The following is a 17,102-nucleotide window of genomic DNA, read 5'->3' on the forward strand; positions in this document are numbered from 1 at the left end:
TTCAATGGCTAAATCGCTTTTTCACTGACTAATTATGAAGCAATTGTGGGGAAAAAGAACCTGCAATTCACATATTGCTCACATGTTACTCCAGAGTCATTTAACTCCATGAACAGTGCACATAAATCCACTGAATGCCATTTCCCAACGCAGAGACAAAGCTGCAATCCTAAAGTAAGCGACAAGTATTTCTTATGGACGTATATGAGGCATTCATCACACGAATCGGGAACAACGTTGTTAAGCTTGGCAGGAGACTCACACACAGCAATCCTTTCATTCCCTTTCAGCCCTATCTGAACTAATGAAGAGTTATTACTGAGGTTAGCGGACCACAGGAAAACCCTGTCGCTGTCTCTCTCGCTGCTGTACCGGGGATTAGGTGTAGGCCAGAACCAAGTCAGTCTGCAGTTTGAGGTGCAAAGTCATCCCGCATTCTCAATTTGAAGTTTTACTTTCTAACCACGTAACATCACTGTCCTCAATATTGTTGTCACTTTTAACAACTACCGCTGGTAATGATGCAGCTACGGTATGTTATTTTTCTGCAGTACCGTTCAAAGTGAACTTAGACAAAATCCCTGACTTATTCCAAACATTTCCCTAAGGACGGTAATTCTACACTTACTGTCTGATTGTAACAATCAAAACATCTAGCTTGGTGTTTTATACCCCAATGCCAAGCTGCCAACTACTCTGCAACTGATAAAAGGCTGCTGAATTTAAACATTCCATACCATATGTATATTTGTCATGATTATCAGGGAAACTGGATGACTAAAAGAGTGCAGATTTTAAGTGATTTTTCTTTTTAATGGCGGATACTAACCAACATAATCCACAAGCACAATGTACGAGTTGCAGTTGGGGCGTAGTCTCTGTGGCGTCACCCATAGATTTCTGAAGAAGACCCAAAATGAAGCTCAAAGTGGGTGGCTTTCGGTGGCATGGACTGGCAATCCATGATGGTAGCAGCCCAGTATTTCAGGCTAGCTACAAGTAAAAAAAAAGAGCATACCCCCGAGAGTTGGCAAAGAACGGGAGTGGAAGATAACTCACTGGCATAACCAGTGAGTCAAGGTGCTAATTCTCTGTAGGTTCATCACTACGAGCAACCCCTTCATATTGCCATTTGATTAAACATTTTTATCATAAAATGTATTGATTATAGTCGCTTTAAAGACCTAGCTTTAGAGGAGGATCTAGTATGAAAATAGAGATGGACAACACTCACTGGTCAATACATGACATGCAATAGAGCAATCAACATATTTAGCCTGTTTATCGGCAATACAAGTCTTTCCCCAGCACAAATATATTGGCATGGAGTCAACACTGCTTTGGCTGTTTGGCAAAATTCAGTGATCTCACCTGTCTTCTATCTCTATTGACATCTGGCCCATCGCCCTGAAGTTAGTTCTGACTAGTCGCAGTGGTGTTGAATGCACAGCTTTGCCTGTCTACAGGTTTTCAATAAATAATGTTGTCGATGGACGGACTAACATTTGGGCTTTTTGAGTGTGCAGTCTGCAGAGACCCCTTGTTTCTTGTATCTGAATCGTTCATTATTCCTTTTGAGGCTCAGCCGTGAAGAGATGTATTAGATTTCAGTCGGTCAGCCATGTGTTTTAACAGGGCCTCTCTTCTTGACAGTCAGCTGTAAGAAACATGAGGATCAAAGCAGGAGAAGCACTGGCACATAAATGAATATTGACTCTGTGGAAAGCCGATGACAGCTAAGACGTAAGCTTATCGTGACAATTTTCCGTTTCACACATCAGCCTTTGCTATGTTAGGAAAAGGAAATCTCCCGCTCGGCTGAAACAACCAGTTCATTAACCTGTAAAAACAAATTGTTACTGCCTACTGTATATCATTAGCATTAAGCTGAAATCCTTAGGGAGGGCTTGGCTGTTTATTTGCAGGGGGCTTAAACATTCATGCTCATCCTGTTGAATAAACAGGCTCGGATTATTTTAGCAGCCAAAGACAACATGCTAGCAACAACCTCAAACGGATCCACTAAGAAGCCCTGTTCATCAGGAGCATTACAATGTTTACTCTAGATGGCAGATGCAAGAAAGACGTATGTAATCCGACCAGAACTGAAAATCTGTCCATTTAAAAATAAAGTAACAGTTAAAAGGTAGCAGAATTATTGATGGACACATTTTAGGTGAGTTATGTCAGTCAGAAACATTATTTAAATCCTTAACATTTTAACATCATGTTTTTTCTGAATATTGAACTTGGTAGAAGTTTGCCCAAATTAGTCTAGAAATTTCTCCTCATTTGCTGATGAGAATGTTGCATGGCCTTTTTTTTTTTTTAATAAACCATTGCTAATAGTAATAAAAAAAAAAAAAAGATGATTAGTATCTTGACTTTCTTATGCCTTCAAATTTGGAATGGCAAATAAACAGAAGGAGGTTGAAGTCCATCGGTGGTTTCAAAAAATAGAATACAACAGCAGTCAGAAATAGTCTAAATAGTCAGGATTTAGCTCTTCAGTACTCCCTCTGTCCCCTTTGGGTGGATATGTGGAACTAAATGAGCACAGTGTTGAGTTCTATGCTAAAATGTATACATAAACAGTGTAAAGGTCAGACAGTAAGCATTGCGTTTCCTTTATGTCCTTTTATGAATCTTTTTTTCTCAACATGCAACCAAAACCAACCGGCTGAGCAGGAAAGTTTGGGTCAATAATAGGATTACAGGAAGTAATAAAACCAGCTGGTGTCCATTTTTCTTCCTGCGACCATGCATTAATAATAGAGAATCTGTAATTTAAAAACATTCCAATTGATTCTTGTATTATATTTATTTAGTTTTTTTTGTTTTTTTTCACATTTCCTCCTCACTTTGCTGCTCTTCCACACTTGTGGATCACTTCTGTCCTCTAGTGGAGGAATATAGAAAGGATGCAAACACAACCACAGTTGTCTAGAAATATTGGTAATCAAGAAAAGAAATAGCTTGGATGACCTTTGTGATTAAACAGTGACATTGTGGAGTTTTTGCCAATTAATCTTCCTTTTCTACGTATATACATTTATTTTGCCACAGTTTTGCCACATTATTCCGTATCCATGGGACACAAATGTCTTCTATGACCCTTTAGTAATCCATAGTGTAGGTGGATATTTCTAGCCAATGCACCATCACTATAGGCCTACATACCTAACCCTTCCATAGTTAGCCCCGTTGAGACTAGAGCAGAGTGTGGGTGGCCCAGTGGGATTTAAATCCGCCTCTGTTCCCACAGTTGCCTTGCAGCAGTTCTCTTAACAAGACTGACCCTCAAAACATAAAATTAGCAACAGATTGTTTTACTTGTGTTGTCTTACTATAAAGGTGAAACAATGTCCTGCTTAACCATTTGTTTCTGACATGTTACATAATTTACATACTACAAACTAAAGCTTTTAAAAGTAGCGGAGTTGAATTAGCAGCTCTTTGACAAGGTCAACAAAAATGTACTATTACCTAAGGTACATGACTGTTGGCTTGTATTGCATTTTAAATGTTTTTGTGTGGTCATTGACATGAAAATGTTAAAGAAAAATGTAAAATGTTAAACATACAGTTCTAATGCTTTGCGATGTTTTAAAAAGTGTAATAGAATATGAAACTTAGTAGGAGTACTTCAGTAAATACTGTATGAACTAAAGAGTTGCTGTTAATCCTAATAGTAAATATGAAATAAATGCCAGAAGTTCCCAGAGTCTTAAGGGTGATGTCTTCATATTGCTTGTCTTGTCCAGCTAACAGTCCAAACTAGGGTTGTGCCGATGGACGATATCATCGTCCATTGTGATGGCTGCCCAACATCACGATGGAGAGCAACCATCGTGATGTGTCTTCCGGTCAAACACACTAATCCTAGTCGCGGGCGCTGGACGGGAAATTGACAAGTGCGTCGGTCTTAAACTAGCAAAGACACAAAGACAAGATTGGCTGTAGTGATACATTCTCTCTCTCTCCCTGTCAGCTGTAGCTCGCGATATCATCGTCCATCACGATGTTTTACTGTTACCATCGTCAACTGCCAATTTAGGGGACATCGCCCAACCCTAGTCCAAACCCCCAAGATATAAAAACCGAGAAAAGCACCACATCCTTGCATTTGAAAGGGAAAAGGTTTGATATTTTTGTTAAATAATTTTTCAAAAATGGTTAGGGTTTAATTTTCTGTGGATGGACTAATCAGTTCTGTGTTATCTATGGACTGCACCCCCAAAAAAAAAAAAATAAAAAATAAAAAAAATTATATATATATAAAATAAACTACAAAAACATGCAGTGTATCCCAAATCCACACATTCATTCTCAGCATGTTTTAGATGTGTCATGTGAGGTATGGCCTAAAAACAAATACACTATTTATTCGTATATTTATAACCCATGTAAAAGTTAGTCAGGAGGACTGCCTCGGCGGAAGTCAGAAGACGCAGTACAAAGAGCGACAAAGTCTGCATAGGGAGAAGGTTGGGTTGGATAGTTGGTCAAAATGACTACGGAGAGATAGCTGTCAATGTGCGGCTTACAGTCATAAGGAATACATATGAATTACAGTGTAGTAATTTTCATAGATATATGTAGGAACAGTTTATGAGGACAGCCCGAACTTAACTAACACTAAATACATAGGTTACATAAGCAGCATACTTATTTTAACCCAAGCCACAATATTTTCCTAAAACTAACCAAGTCGTTTTCTTGCCTAAACAGGATCTGCACTGTGTCGCACTGAAGGCTTGCGTTGCTTGAAAGTTGTAAGGTAACGCACATAAAGGGTTTTCTAAGATATCATACGAACTGTTGTATGAGGATTGTTATTGAGTGATAACTCAGAAATGATGTTGGAAGACTTCAAAGATGACGACCAGTCCGATGAATTCAAATCAAATGCAGCTTTATTCAAACAGTGAACAAACTCTCATGACAACGAGACAACCGTGAGCATACAGACATGTCTTCCCAAGGGTGACCAACATGCACAGCAAAATGGATCCTTTTTAAACTCTTTTTGTGCTCACACAGCCCAAGATATCTATTTCAGGGCACCAGTTTACTCTTAAACTGCACCTTTTATTGCCGATGCTCCTAATAGATTCTCACATTCCAGGCTCCAATTCCTCTGTGTGAAAGTTGTACCCAAACTCATAATAGATTTACACATTCTAAGCTAGGTGTTTCTGTGAGACCATGTCACCTTAACACTGACTCGTCCATAGAAGTTCCTTAGAATAGATGAGATACATTCAAACACCTGCATGCACAAATACCAAACCTATCAAGGATACGTTGAATATGTATGGTGCGTTCTTTTTGTCTTGTAATCGCGACTAATAGCTCGAGTGTGACGTCACATCCGTGTCGAAAAACGAATAACCGCGGGTAGGCTACTGCTCTGCTTTCTCTTCAAGACTCGGCCATTGTTGTCATATAGCAACCGAGCGTCTCTAGCCAATTTCAGCTGCACAAGCTACAAAATAACTAATTAGGCGGTATTTAACTCCTAATAAGACTATGTGCTATGTGTACGACTTCTTCATTTGGTTAGAACAAAGACAAAAGTGCTTAAAATTGTAAAAAACCCACAATGTTACACACTACGTGTGATGCACGACGTAGCCATCTTTGAAAGTGAACTCGGGGTCCTCTGAGTTCAGACGACTTGACGAGTCGTATACGACCTCGGGGGCGTTCTTTTTGCAACTTCCGGTTCATAACTCCGGAAAACGACTCGTAGATCGACTTCGGTGGACAAAAAGAACACAAAAAGTATATTCATAACAGTCAGTATGCATACTAAATAAGGTCAATTTGTAAGTGTGCTGTCAGGGGTCACTATTCTCCCATCATGCATGGCACAAAGGAAATGGAGGAGCTGCTTACAGATGGGAAAAGTAATATAAATTTGGAGTGGTGTTGGTCTTTACTAAATCAATTCTACAACATCTTTCAAATAAAACAGCCGGCAGATGGACTGTTTCTAGCAGAAGAACACATCTTAGTTTGTTGCATTCTGCTCGTCTGTAACTGCATATCATTTGAATATTCAGTGCCATCTGTTTTAACCTCCGCTCTATGTATCCGTCATCTTTCTCTGCCCTACTGATTGACTTCATAAACCTGATTCAAGGTATTATTTATCCAGCAGTATCGATGCTGATATGTAATATCATTTGGCAAAACAGTACAGTACAACACTTTTAACGAGAGAAAAGTTGAACTTCCTTAGTGGAAAACTAGTTTATTACATTATTGAAAAGGGTTGCAGTGACTATGCTTTCCAGTTTACAATGTCCTTTTTTTTTCTCTCAGTGTTTTGTCTCTGTGGAGCAACACCTATCTGCTACCTCAGGAGGTCATTGTTGAGCCATTTATGGAGCAGTTGGGTTGTGAAAGGAATCACATGGAGAAATTAGTATGTGGTATGGAGGGGGGGCATTTTATCAGAATACAGCATAGAAAATGTGATTAGCAATATAGGAAGTATTGGATAGGACAACACAATCTAATTCTGCAAAATAAAACATCAAATTTATTACTCATTTCCCTTGTTTTCATTTTAAACAAATTGTATATCCGAATACAATACACATTTTCTATAAGCTCAGTCTGCCACTTTTTTAAGATACAATTCCAGTGCTGGTTCAATGGTAACAGAATTTTGGATAGTCATCATGGAAACATTAATTGGTCATGTGACAAGGGCTGGGAAAATTGGCAGAACAGGCAGCTAAGTGACAGTACTCTGATCCAATGGAAATCGCAATTATCAGATTGACAGCGCGTTAGCCCAATGGATTGGGGGGGGGGATTGGGCTAACGCGCTGTCAATCTGATTTTACCCCCCTTCTAGCCCTGTTCCTGTCAGTATTGTGTTTATTGATTGATGTCTGACATTGGTTTCTGGGGTAGAGATGGAATCATTGCATTTGCCACAGTCGAACAGAGTGGAATAAATTAACATACACACACATACAGGTGTGGACATACAGTATATATACAGTATATATATATATATATATATATATATATATATATATATATATATATATATATATATATATAAAACTGAGGTTACCCATCATCCAGTTAACAAAATAAAACATTATTTAAAAAAAGTTATTTTGGTAACACTTTATAATAACCATCACTAATAAATAATCGATTGAAAGTTAATTAAATCTAAGTTATGTTATTTTACTGTTAACAAACAATGAAATGATAATGATAACAGTATATTGTTGCACACATCTGACTAAACTCCTGGCCCTCCAAATCCACATCCAGTTGAACATTACTCAACAACTGTCTCTGTCCTTTCTGCTTTGTCAGCAATGGAGGAGGAAGGTTTACAAAGCACACAGCTCTCGCAATCCTCAGTCAACAGAAATAGTTCCAACAATATTGGCAACACATTGACTTAATCTCAAAGTGCTTTGACATACAGGAATGATGAGGCAAATAATTGCAATTTTCTTGTAAGGCAGATATAAAATAAACCTTGATTTTGGGTGGGAAAATGTGATCCTAACAGTTTGTTGTCAGAAATTGGTAACAAATGTTCCACTGCATGGTTTGTGCAATATATGTATTTTCAGTGAGGCATACACTTAACTTCTGTTCAGAACAACTTTGTATGAATAACATGAAGCCATATTGAGAAATAAAGGCTAATCCAACATTGCTCAAACTGACCTTAGGACCTGCAATATTTGTCTCCTAGCCTTTTGGCAGCTTTCTCCACCTTTCTACAAGGCCATCAACAAGCAAACATTTGTATAAAATGTAGCCTTAACAGGGCCATTTATGCACAGTAAAGGAATCTTATGTCAGTTTCAAATTTATTTTAAATAATATGTTTGATTCAGTCTTGAAATTAATATGTGCTTTTCTTTTTTAAATATATATTTACCCTAGATGAGAAGAGTCGAGCCAACTCTCAGAAATGCATTGCATTTGTTAGCTCTATTGATTTCTTGCAAATGATTGCAGAGAAGGAAAAAAGCAAATAACCTGTTACAGGAATACGCATGTTTGTTGTTACTGAATGATAAACATAGCAAAGCCTGACTACGGAGGGCCATTAAACCATTGAAACACAAATTACATTGCAATAAAATACCCTTTCAAAAGATACAGACTAAGGAAGACATTCTTCAAGGATGCATTAAGAATCCAGTGTGTCATATAAGGTGTTGTGAATGTGTTCCCCTCATTCTTTTCTGTCTCCTGTAAGTCTGAGATTGAATTTGGAGGCTGGAACAGACTTGCGTAATTCATTGCGCAATCTCTTTTTCCTGTAAAATCTACAGCTCTCTTCTGTCTGTGTGTGCGTTTGGGTGTAATAGTGTTTCAGTCTCCAGTTTCTACTTCTGTTCAGCGGTTCAGGGGAATGAAGATAAAATGCATGTAATAAACCCAATCTGTGTGCTACTTTTGTGGGTGCATACGCTGACCTTCGCGCTGATTCCAGGTAAGCCCAAGCACTTACCATTTAAATTGCTGATTTGATGTTTTGTTGTAAGGGTAAAAATGCAAAATGATATATATTTCTGTTTTTTGCTGTCCCACAGACTGTACACTTCAACAGTTTTTAAACGGACCCAAGTATGATTCAAATTTTGACACATCTGGGCTTCAGCCCAGCTACCCTGCTGGAAAACAAATTCGAGTGGCCTGCACTGTTGGCTACAGTGGCTTTTTCAAACTGACCTGTGTCGAGGGAAAATGGGAGTCTAGAGGCACTGTATGTCAACGTGAGTTACAATCTTTTACTGATTGAAATGAATTTATTTATTCTGCCATCAAGAGTGGTGAACGGTATTATATGCAACATGTTATGCTGTATCAGTATGTAGTGTTGGTTTGAATGAGTCCACAATGCCAAAGCAGGCTTATCGTTATTGGATTTATATTATGGAATTCATATTATATTATATAGTATAAAATAATACACAGCGTATTATTGAATGGAAGAACCACTTGCTTCATCACTGCAATTTAGTACGTCACACTGTATTTACTCACATTCTCATTACTCGTCATTCTTATGTTTTAAGCAAAATCATGCGGTCATCCCGGCGATGCCCAGTTTGCAGATTTTAATCTGGAAGTAGGAGACGATTTTGTCTTTGGGTCAAAAGTTGTATACACCTGCCACAAAGGGTATGTATAATCACAAATGTATAGTGTTTCTTATGTCTCTTTGTACATTTCTGATGTGCTTTGTACATATTATACTGTATCTCTGTAGGAAACCCTGCATAACAAGGAGTGTAATTTAAATTTGCCTCCATTATTTGTTTTTACCTAATACTCGTTTCAGTTATCAAATGGTCAGTCGCACAAACTCCCGGCGTTGCATGAATGAAGGCTGGGATGGTGTGATTCCTGTCTGTGAAGGTAAGAGCTTGACTATTGTATTGTTCATCCAGTACCAGACACATGAAGGGGGAAAGTTTCACTCTGTGTCATACCTTTGAAATATGAAAATAAAATTGTATTGCTTACCTGCTTATAGGTCGATACATTTGAAAGTTTTTTTTTTGTTATACAATTTATTTATTTTTTATCATATTTTTCCTTCCAGCCCAACAGTGCCCAGTGATTCATGTGGACAATAATGTCCAGGTGAATGGGGACCCAGAGGAAGCGACCTATGGCAATGTAGTTCGGTTCAGCTGCAAGTCCAACAGTTACATCCTGTCAGATCCTGCGTCAGCAGAGTTGTATTGTGATGAAAATGGAGAGTGGAGTGGCCAACCTCCAAAATGCATAGGTGCATGCATACATGCATAAAACACCATAGCAACCAATCACCTGGCAACTACTTAGTAACACCAAACACATGCACTAACCACGTCATGACCACCATGTAGCCTAACATCATGTCAACCAACAGAGTTAATGGCTGCAGCTGATGCAGAGGTTTCTATTGATGCCACTATAGCATCAGTAGTTGATGAACTGGACAGTATATTTTCACTTGAAGAAAAACAAATCAATGCATTTAAAGCTTTTATTGGAAAAGAAATATGTCTTTGCCCATTCTTCCATCAGGAGTTGGCAAAATCTTGAAAAAATGACTTCTGAATGTTCAAAATAGGCACATCATTTTACTCTCGAATGAAGTTCATCACTACTGATCATTTGCCTTTTCGTGAAAATTGGTAATAATATGAATGCTTGTGTGTATTCTTCAACAGAGATTAAATGTGCAGTACATCAGATAGAAAATGGTCAGGTGTCTGATCGCGATATCCGAGAGTATAAAGAACATGATGTCCTGCAATTTAGGTGTGATGTTGGATATAAACGCACTGAAGACAGACCCTCAAAATGCACAAAAGTAGGAATAAGAGCCGAGTGGACCCCCACACCTGCGTGTGAACGTAAGTATAAACTGATTAATGCAATTTATTGGTTATATCACACTGACTAGTGGAAATTGGTGCTAACAGATGATGTGCTTCATTTCCCAACAAATGCAGCAATAAAATGTAAACTGTTGCTGACGCCAGGCGAGGGAACCAGGTATGGATCTGTTTCCAGAAATGTGTTTTTACCTGGTGAGATACTGAGAGTCATTTGTGAAGCGAAATACGGGATTTCTAACAATCAGGAATCAGCAGTAACTACATGCAATGAGGACGGAGAGTGGTCTATCAGACCAATATGCACAGGTACAACCTTAGACAGACTGTGAGATTGTTGTTCTCTACTGTGTGTTTATGGTTCATTAATCTGTGATGATGATTATCAATCTTTAATGAAGATACACAAGTCTGTCTCTTATTCTAGAGGTCGTATGCAGCAATCGAAAACCACAACATGTGTATTCCTGGGGTATCCCTTACTGGAGAAATCAACCATATAAAATGGGTGAGACTATAAACTATAGGTGTGAGACAGGCTTCAAGAGCACAGATGATGCTACCCTGGCCACATGCACCAGAGATGGATGGACACCAAATCCACTCTGTCAAGGTATTGTAAAATGAATCTTGTATGACTGTTAATGTTGGTATCCATATTTTTGATAGTGGAGAAGAAGCTTTTGGTCCAGTTAGGATTAATATTTCTACTCTAATGGCAGTTTTTCACTAGAAAAGTCCCAGGAACTAAACTCTCTAACTAAATTAAGAAGTAAAAGTCAGTTTTTCCACTTTAGTAACTTCATTATTAATCTGTCCAGGTACCATGGTGCTCATTGCAGAGGAAATACTGTATTATGTTGCATATTATTCCACACCGCTTCACTACAAGGCTACTTCACATTCACTCCCATACACACCCCTCACCCCACAACATAAATACAGAAATAACTGTTGGTGATCACATTCAAAAAGAAGCAGGTGCCCATATTATTTTCAGAATATAGCCCCAGAATAGTCAGCAGATCATTACTATTCTGGCCTTTCTGCTACTTGCACTCTGTCACACACTGTCAATCACATATCTCTATAACTATATTTTTACTAACAAGTGTGAAATAAATGTAATATAAAAGCAGTCTTTTATACTGCTGCCAGTAAGAACACACTTGATGTGTACATGTTTGTTTGTTTTGTTTTTAAGAAATAACATGTGACAGAAAGGATATTCAGGAGGCAGAAGTTATCAGCGAATACAAGCAGACATACCGCTACAATGAACAGGTCCGTTATGTCTGCAGGGAGGGTTATCAAGGACAATTCACTCTAACCTGTAGAGAAAATGGTTGGATCGGGAATCAAAAGTGTACAGGTAAGGACGTTCAGGACAACAAATTCAGTGTTGGCATATGCAAAATTTAATAACATTTGTTATTGCTTTTTTGTTTATACATGCATGCAATTTATTGATTTTGAGAAATTACCATCTCAGCCAAACCTGTCAAAATGATTCTCCCAGTCAATCCCAAATCCAGTACAGTCATTCTTACACCACTATATAATGTATTTTGTTAAAGAGATTATTGGGAAATTAATCACTGAGTAATAGTCACACATAATCTGTAATTTTGAGTTTTCTAAACAACAGCAGTAACAGGAAAATAAAAATAAAACAGTAAAAAGGTTTTGAGGTTTGCAAGCTTCGGTTTTTCTTAACCAATCTTATTTTACTACTCCACAGAATGCCAAACTAATCCACATTTAAAACTGATATTAATCTGTTTTAAAAGCATAGGTTGTTAGCTCTCAATAATTTTAATGTTGCATATTAATGTGCTCATTCTGGAGCACTACAAGATCTGAGATGAGACAAGGGGAGGTACCTTACTTTGTGACTTTGTCTTTAAATGCTCTTGTATAGTTTCTATTTTTACTTCTATTCTTATTCTACTTGTATATAACGTCATATTTATTTTACTATCCCTATTTATCTGTATTTATTTCTGTCTTTGTGCTGCTGCAACAACTGAATGTCTCCTCTGGGGATCAATAAAGGCTTCTCTTTCTCTTGGAGACCAGCCTTTTTATATGACAAATGTTTTGTTTCTAACTATTTGAAAGCAGTCTTTCATACTGCTGACGTAAGAACACACTTGATGTGTACATGTATGTTTTGTTTTGTTTTTAGAAATAACATGTGACAGAAAGCATGACCCGAAGGCAGAAGTTATCAGCGAACACAAGCAGAGATACCGCTACAATGAACAGGTCCGTTATCGCTGCAGGGAGGGTTACCGAGGAGGAGAATTCACTCTAACCTGTGGAGGAGATGGTTGGATCGGGAGATCAACGTGTAGAGGTAAGGACGTTCAGGACAACTAATTCACTGTTGGCACATTTTGTTATTGCTTTACTGTTTTTACATGCATGCAATTGATTTTGATTTTGTAAAATTCCCATCTCAGCCAACGCTGTCAAACTTATTCTCCCAGTCAATCCCAAATACGGGTTTTCATGCTTACACCACAATATAATGTATTTTGTTAAACAGATTATTAGGAAATGAATCACTGAGTAACAGTCACACATCATCCGTAATTTTGAGTTTATACGTAAAATAAAAAAGTATTTGGTTTGCAAGCTTCTGTTTTTCTTCTAACAAATATTCTTGAGGATCTTATTATTTTACTATTACACAGTATGCCAAACTAATCCAAATTTAAAACTGATATTAATCTTTTTGAAAAGCACAGGTTGTTAGCTCTCATTAATGTTAATGTTGCATATTAATTTGCTCATTCTGGAGCACTACAAGATCTGAGATGAGACAAGGGGAGGTACCTTACTTTGTGACTTCTTCGTCTTTAATTGCTCTTGTATAGTTTCTATTTTTACTTCTACTCTTATTCTACTTGTATATAACTCCTTGTTTATTTTTACTATCCCTATTATCTGTATTTATTTCTGTCTTTTTGCTGTTCCAACAACTGATTAGGTGTAATGTTTTCATAACCCAATGTGTACTTATAGCTTTGGTTGCTCAAGACAGTAGGCTACACACAGCTACGGATTCGACCAAAACAAACAACCTAAGTCCTGCCTTCCACTTCTTGTTAATACATCTTTTTATTTTGGAATTTTGAAGAGTACCGAAACAGCAGTTTCACAGGATCTAAACAAACTTTTGAAGTGGTAAACATGTGGCATCAGGGGCGCAACTACCCAGTGTCAGAGGGGTATGTGGCAAAAATTTTAGCCACTGTAGGCCTACCATAATTATAAATAATTATATGGTATATATGTACATATATATACAGTACAGGCCAAAAGTTTGGACACACCTTCTCATTCAATGTGTTTCTTTATTTTCATGACTATTTACATTGTAGATTCTCACTGAAGGCATCAAAACTATGAATGAACACATATGGAATTATGTACTTAACAAAAAAGTGTGAAATAACTGAAAACATGTCTTATATTCTAGTTTCTTCAAAGTAGCCACCCTTTGCTCTGATTACTGCTTTGCACACTCTTGGCATTCTCTTGATGAGCTTCAAGAGGTGGTCACCTGAAATGGTTTTCCAACAGTCTTGAAGGAGTTCCCAAAGATGCTTAGCACTTGTTGGCCCTTTTGCCTTCACTCTGCAGTCCAGCTCACCCCAAACCATCTCGATTGGGTTCAGGTCCGGTGACTGTGGAGGCCAGGTCATCTGGCGCAGCACTCCATCACTCTCCTTCTTGGTCAAATAGCCTTTACACAGCCTGGAGGTGTGTTTGGGGTCATTGTCCTGTTGAAAAATAAATGATGGTCCTAAACGCTAACCGGATGGGATGGCATGTCGCTGCAGGATGCTGTGGTAGCCATGCTGGTTCAGTATGCCTTCAATTTTGAATAAATCCCCAACAGTGTCACCAGCAAAGCACCCCCACACTATCACACCTTCTCCTCCATGCTTCTCGGTGGGAACCAGGCATGTAGAATCCATCCGTTCACATTTTCCACGTCGCACAAAGACACGACGGTTGGAACCAAAGATCTCAAATTTTTACTCATCCGACCAAAGCACTGATTTCCTCTGGTCTAATGTCCATTCCTTGGGTTTCTTGGCCCAAACAAATCTCTTCTGCTTGTTGCCTCTCCTTAGCAGTGGTTTCCTAGCAGCTACTTGACCATGAAGGCCTGATTCATGCAGTCTCCTCTTAACAGTTGTTCTAGAGATGTGTCTGCTGCTAGAACTCTGTGTGGCATTCATCTGGTTTCTAATCTGAGCTGCTGTTAACTTGCGATTTCTGAGGCTGGTGACTCGGATGAACTTACCTCAGCAGCAGAGGTGACTCTTGGTCTTCCTTTCCTGGCAGGGACGGACTGGGGCTAAAAAACAGCCCTGGACTTTCTCTCAAATAGGCCCATCATCCGGCCATTTGCCCCTAGCCGTGGCGACAGACACTAGCCAGGATGTCCAGATACTATGCCACAATACTGTAGCCTATCAGCCAAGGTATTCATAGAAAGTAACATCTCAAATGATGATTGTGTTTTTTAATGAAGCCTCAGCCTTCAAATAAAAACTAAAAATGTGCAATGCCATTACATCTGCATTGAAATTTGAATACAAATAATGAAATGTCACTGGCTAGAGAAACCCCAAATTACACAAACTTGTAAACAGTACAGAGTATTACTGACAACACTTTCAGAGATAAAGTAGGCTATTGCTGTACCTGAACATGGGGATTAGATATATTGTAGGCCTATACCAAAACTACACTGAGTGTTAGTTATTATATACTATAACTATTCAAATATAAATGTATATAACATGTGTTACTTTGTGTTAAAGAATTAGCATTGAATAACCTATTTAATATTTATTACACTTTTGATTCATATTAAGGCTGTGAAATTATGAAAATGACTAGGCCCTATCAATGTTGTCTGTTAAGCTTTCACAACCAACCACCGGGGGCCTGTTTCACAAAAGCAGAATATATAAATCCAGGATAACTGATAAAGCGAGGCTTGACCTAGTCTAATCTGTGCATCCTGGCTTGGTGCGTTTCACAAAGGCCAAGCCAGGCTGAGGAGGAGCGACTAGGTCGAGCCAAGCTGAAGTAATTCAGATAAATGCACGTCCACGGCTTTCCTCAAAAGACCGCGAGATCGATCACAGATTTACTAATGCCAACATGGAGAATACGCATTGTACATACTTTATACAGAGTGAGCAGCAGCTTCTTGTGGAAGTATGACGACGTGAAACACATTATTTGTTTAAAAAGAAAAGAAACACGGCCGCTGTAATGAAACAGCATTCGAAAGCGTAGCAGACGATCACGGACCGACTGAATGCGTAATTGTAGCCTAAATATATACATTAACTGACCATGGCTCTGAATTGAAACCGTCATAATAATTCCATTCAAGGATTAGGCTACTAATCATTTTCACAAATTAACAGTTGTACTCTTTGCCTTAAAAGTAAGCAGAAGATAATGTTACTCAGGAAAGTTACAATGAAGATCAATTTTCTACAACGCTAGAATAAGATGCGTTAATATCTCTTTCACTCTGTTCCTCCCTCTCTCTCATGGGCTAAAATATAAGTTTCCTAAGTCATATTAACTTCCACTGCTCGATTTTAATGCAAATTGTACAACTGTTCGTTTTTGCAAATGACAGTGACTCATTGAATGGTTTCAGTTAAGAGCAGTATTTCATAAAGGTATATTTTTAGACAATCATTCAGTCTGTCCGCTATCTGCCACGCTTTTTCTCGCGTTTCATTTTTTTTATTTTTTATAGAGGCCGAGTTTCCTTCTCTACATATTATATGCCTTGCTCCCTGTATATATGGACATAGAAAATAAAGACCCTGAAGAAATTGGACTCTAAAATCTAGAAACTATGAAGATAATTAAGTGATAAATTCCATGCACACTGTAAACATGAATGGAACAGAATATATTCATCAGTTATTTCCCCCCAAATATAAGGTCAAAAACCATTGAGGTGTTCTCTCCCTGTTGTTCCATGAATGTACAGTAGCCTACATCATTAGATAGTTACTGGTCCAGTGAACTAAGACTATCATTTGGGAGGATTGTACAATTAGGATATGTTCTTAAAATTGTACAATCCTCCCAAATTACAGTCCCAGTTTACTGGACAACATAAATGGTGTGCTAAGAATGCCAAATACAATGCACATGGAAGTGGAACAAACATGATCCTTATTGTTAAAGAATTAAAAAAAAATTAATCAACTGAAATAATTCAAGGTGCATTGGTCAACTATAGAAATGTACAGCATTGCATGCCCTTAGTAACAGACTTCATTTAAAACACATATGAAATTTTATCAGCCTTTTGTAATTATGTCAATTGCCATAATATATTCATCAAACTTCTAACAACAATATGAACAGCAGTCTTCATACAGCAATATAACAGTAACAATGACTGTCACATGAATAATTATAAATAAAAAAATAATGGTTTATAACTTTAAATAATAACAGTACTTAAATAAACAGCTAAATGCACCTGTTGTATTTTAATCCAGGCTAATAATAACAATAGGGTAAAACCACTGCTGGGTGATCAGAAAAGGCTCCAGGATTAAATAAATCCTGACTGTTAGCCTGGTCAGGAGCAGGCTAGCTGTACAGAATAAATCTCCATGGTGATTTATGTGCCTCCGCTTTCGT

General features: G+C 38.0%; 1 protein-coding gene across 9 annotated transcripts in view; it reads left to right on the plus strand.

Moving 5' to 3' along the window:
* The first annotated feature begins 8,259 nt into the window (after positions 1–8,259).
* The window catches only part of LOC120566011 (complement factor H-like), a 159,031-nt gene continuing 150,188 nt past the window's right edge, over positions 8,260–17,102 (plus strand). For 2 of the 9 annotated variants that reach the window (XM_039812201.1, XM_039812200.1), the window contains exons 1-10: positions 8,264–8,491; positions 8,592–8,774; positions 9,078–9,183; positions 9,344–9,420; positions 9,608–9,796; positions 10,224–10,409; positions 10,509–10,700; positions 10,819–11,004; positions 11,596–11,763; positions 12,580–12,750. In XM_039812201.1, coding sequence (XP_039668135.1) covers positions 8,422–8,491; positions 8,592–8,774; positions 9,078–9,183; positions 9,344–9,420; positions 9,608–9,796; positions 10,224–10,409; positions 10,509–10,700; positions 10,819–11,004; positions 11,596–11,763; positions 12,580–12,750 — 1,528 coding nt within the window. In that variant the 5' untranslated portion in view covers positions 8,264–8,421. Of the gene's footprint in view, positions 8,492–8,591; positions 8,775–9,077; positions 9,184–9,343; positions 9,421–9,607; positions 9,797–10,223; positions 10,410–10,508; positions 10,701–10,818; positions 11,005–11,595; positions 11,764–12,579; positions 12,751–17,102 lie in introns of all 9 variants that reach the window. The other 7 variants (XM_039812202.1, XM_039812205.1, XM_039812197.1 and 4 more) reach the window with 6 other exon arrangements.

The sequence above is a fragment of the Perca fluviatilis genome, chromosome 9, assembly GCF_010015445.1.
Source record: "Perca fluviatilis chromosome 9, GENO_Pfluv_1.0, whole genome shotgun sequence".
NCBI classification, from domain to species: domain Eukaryota; kingdom Metazoa; phylum Chordata; class Actinopteri; order Perciformes; family Percidae; genus Perca; species Perca fluviatilis.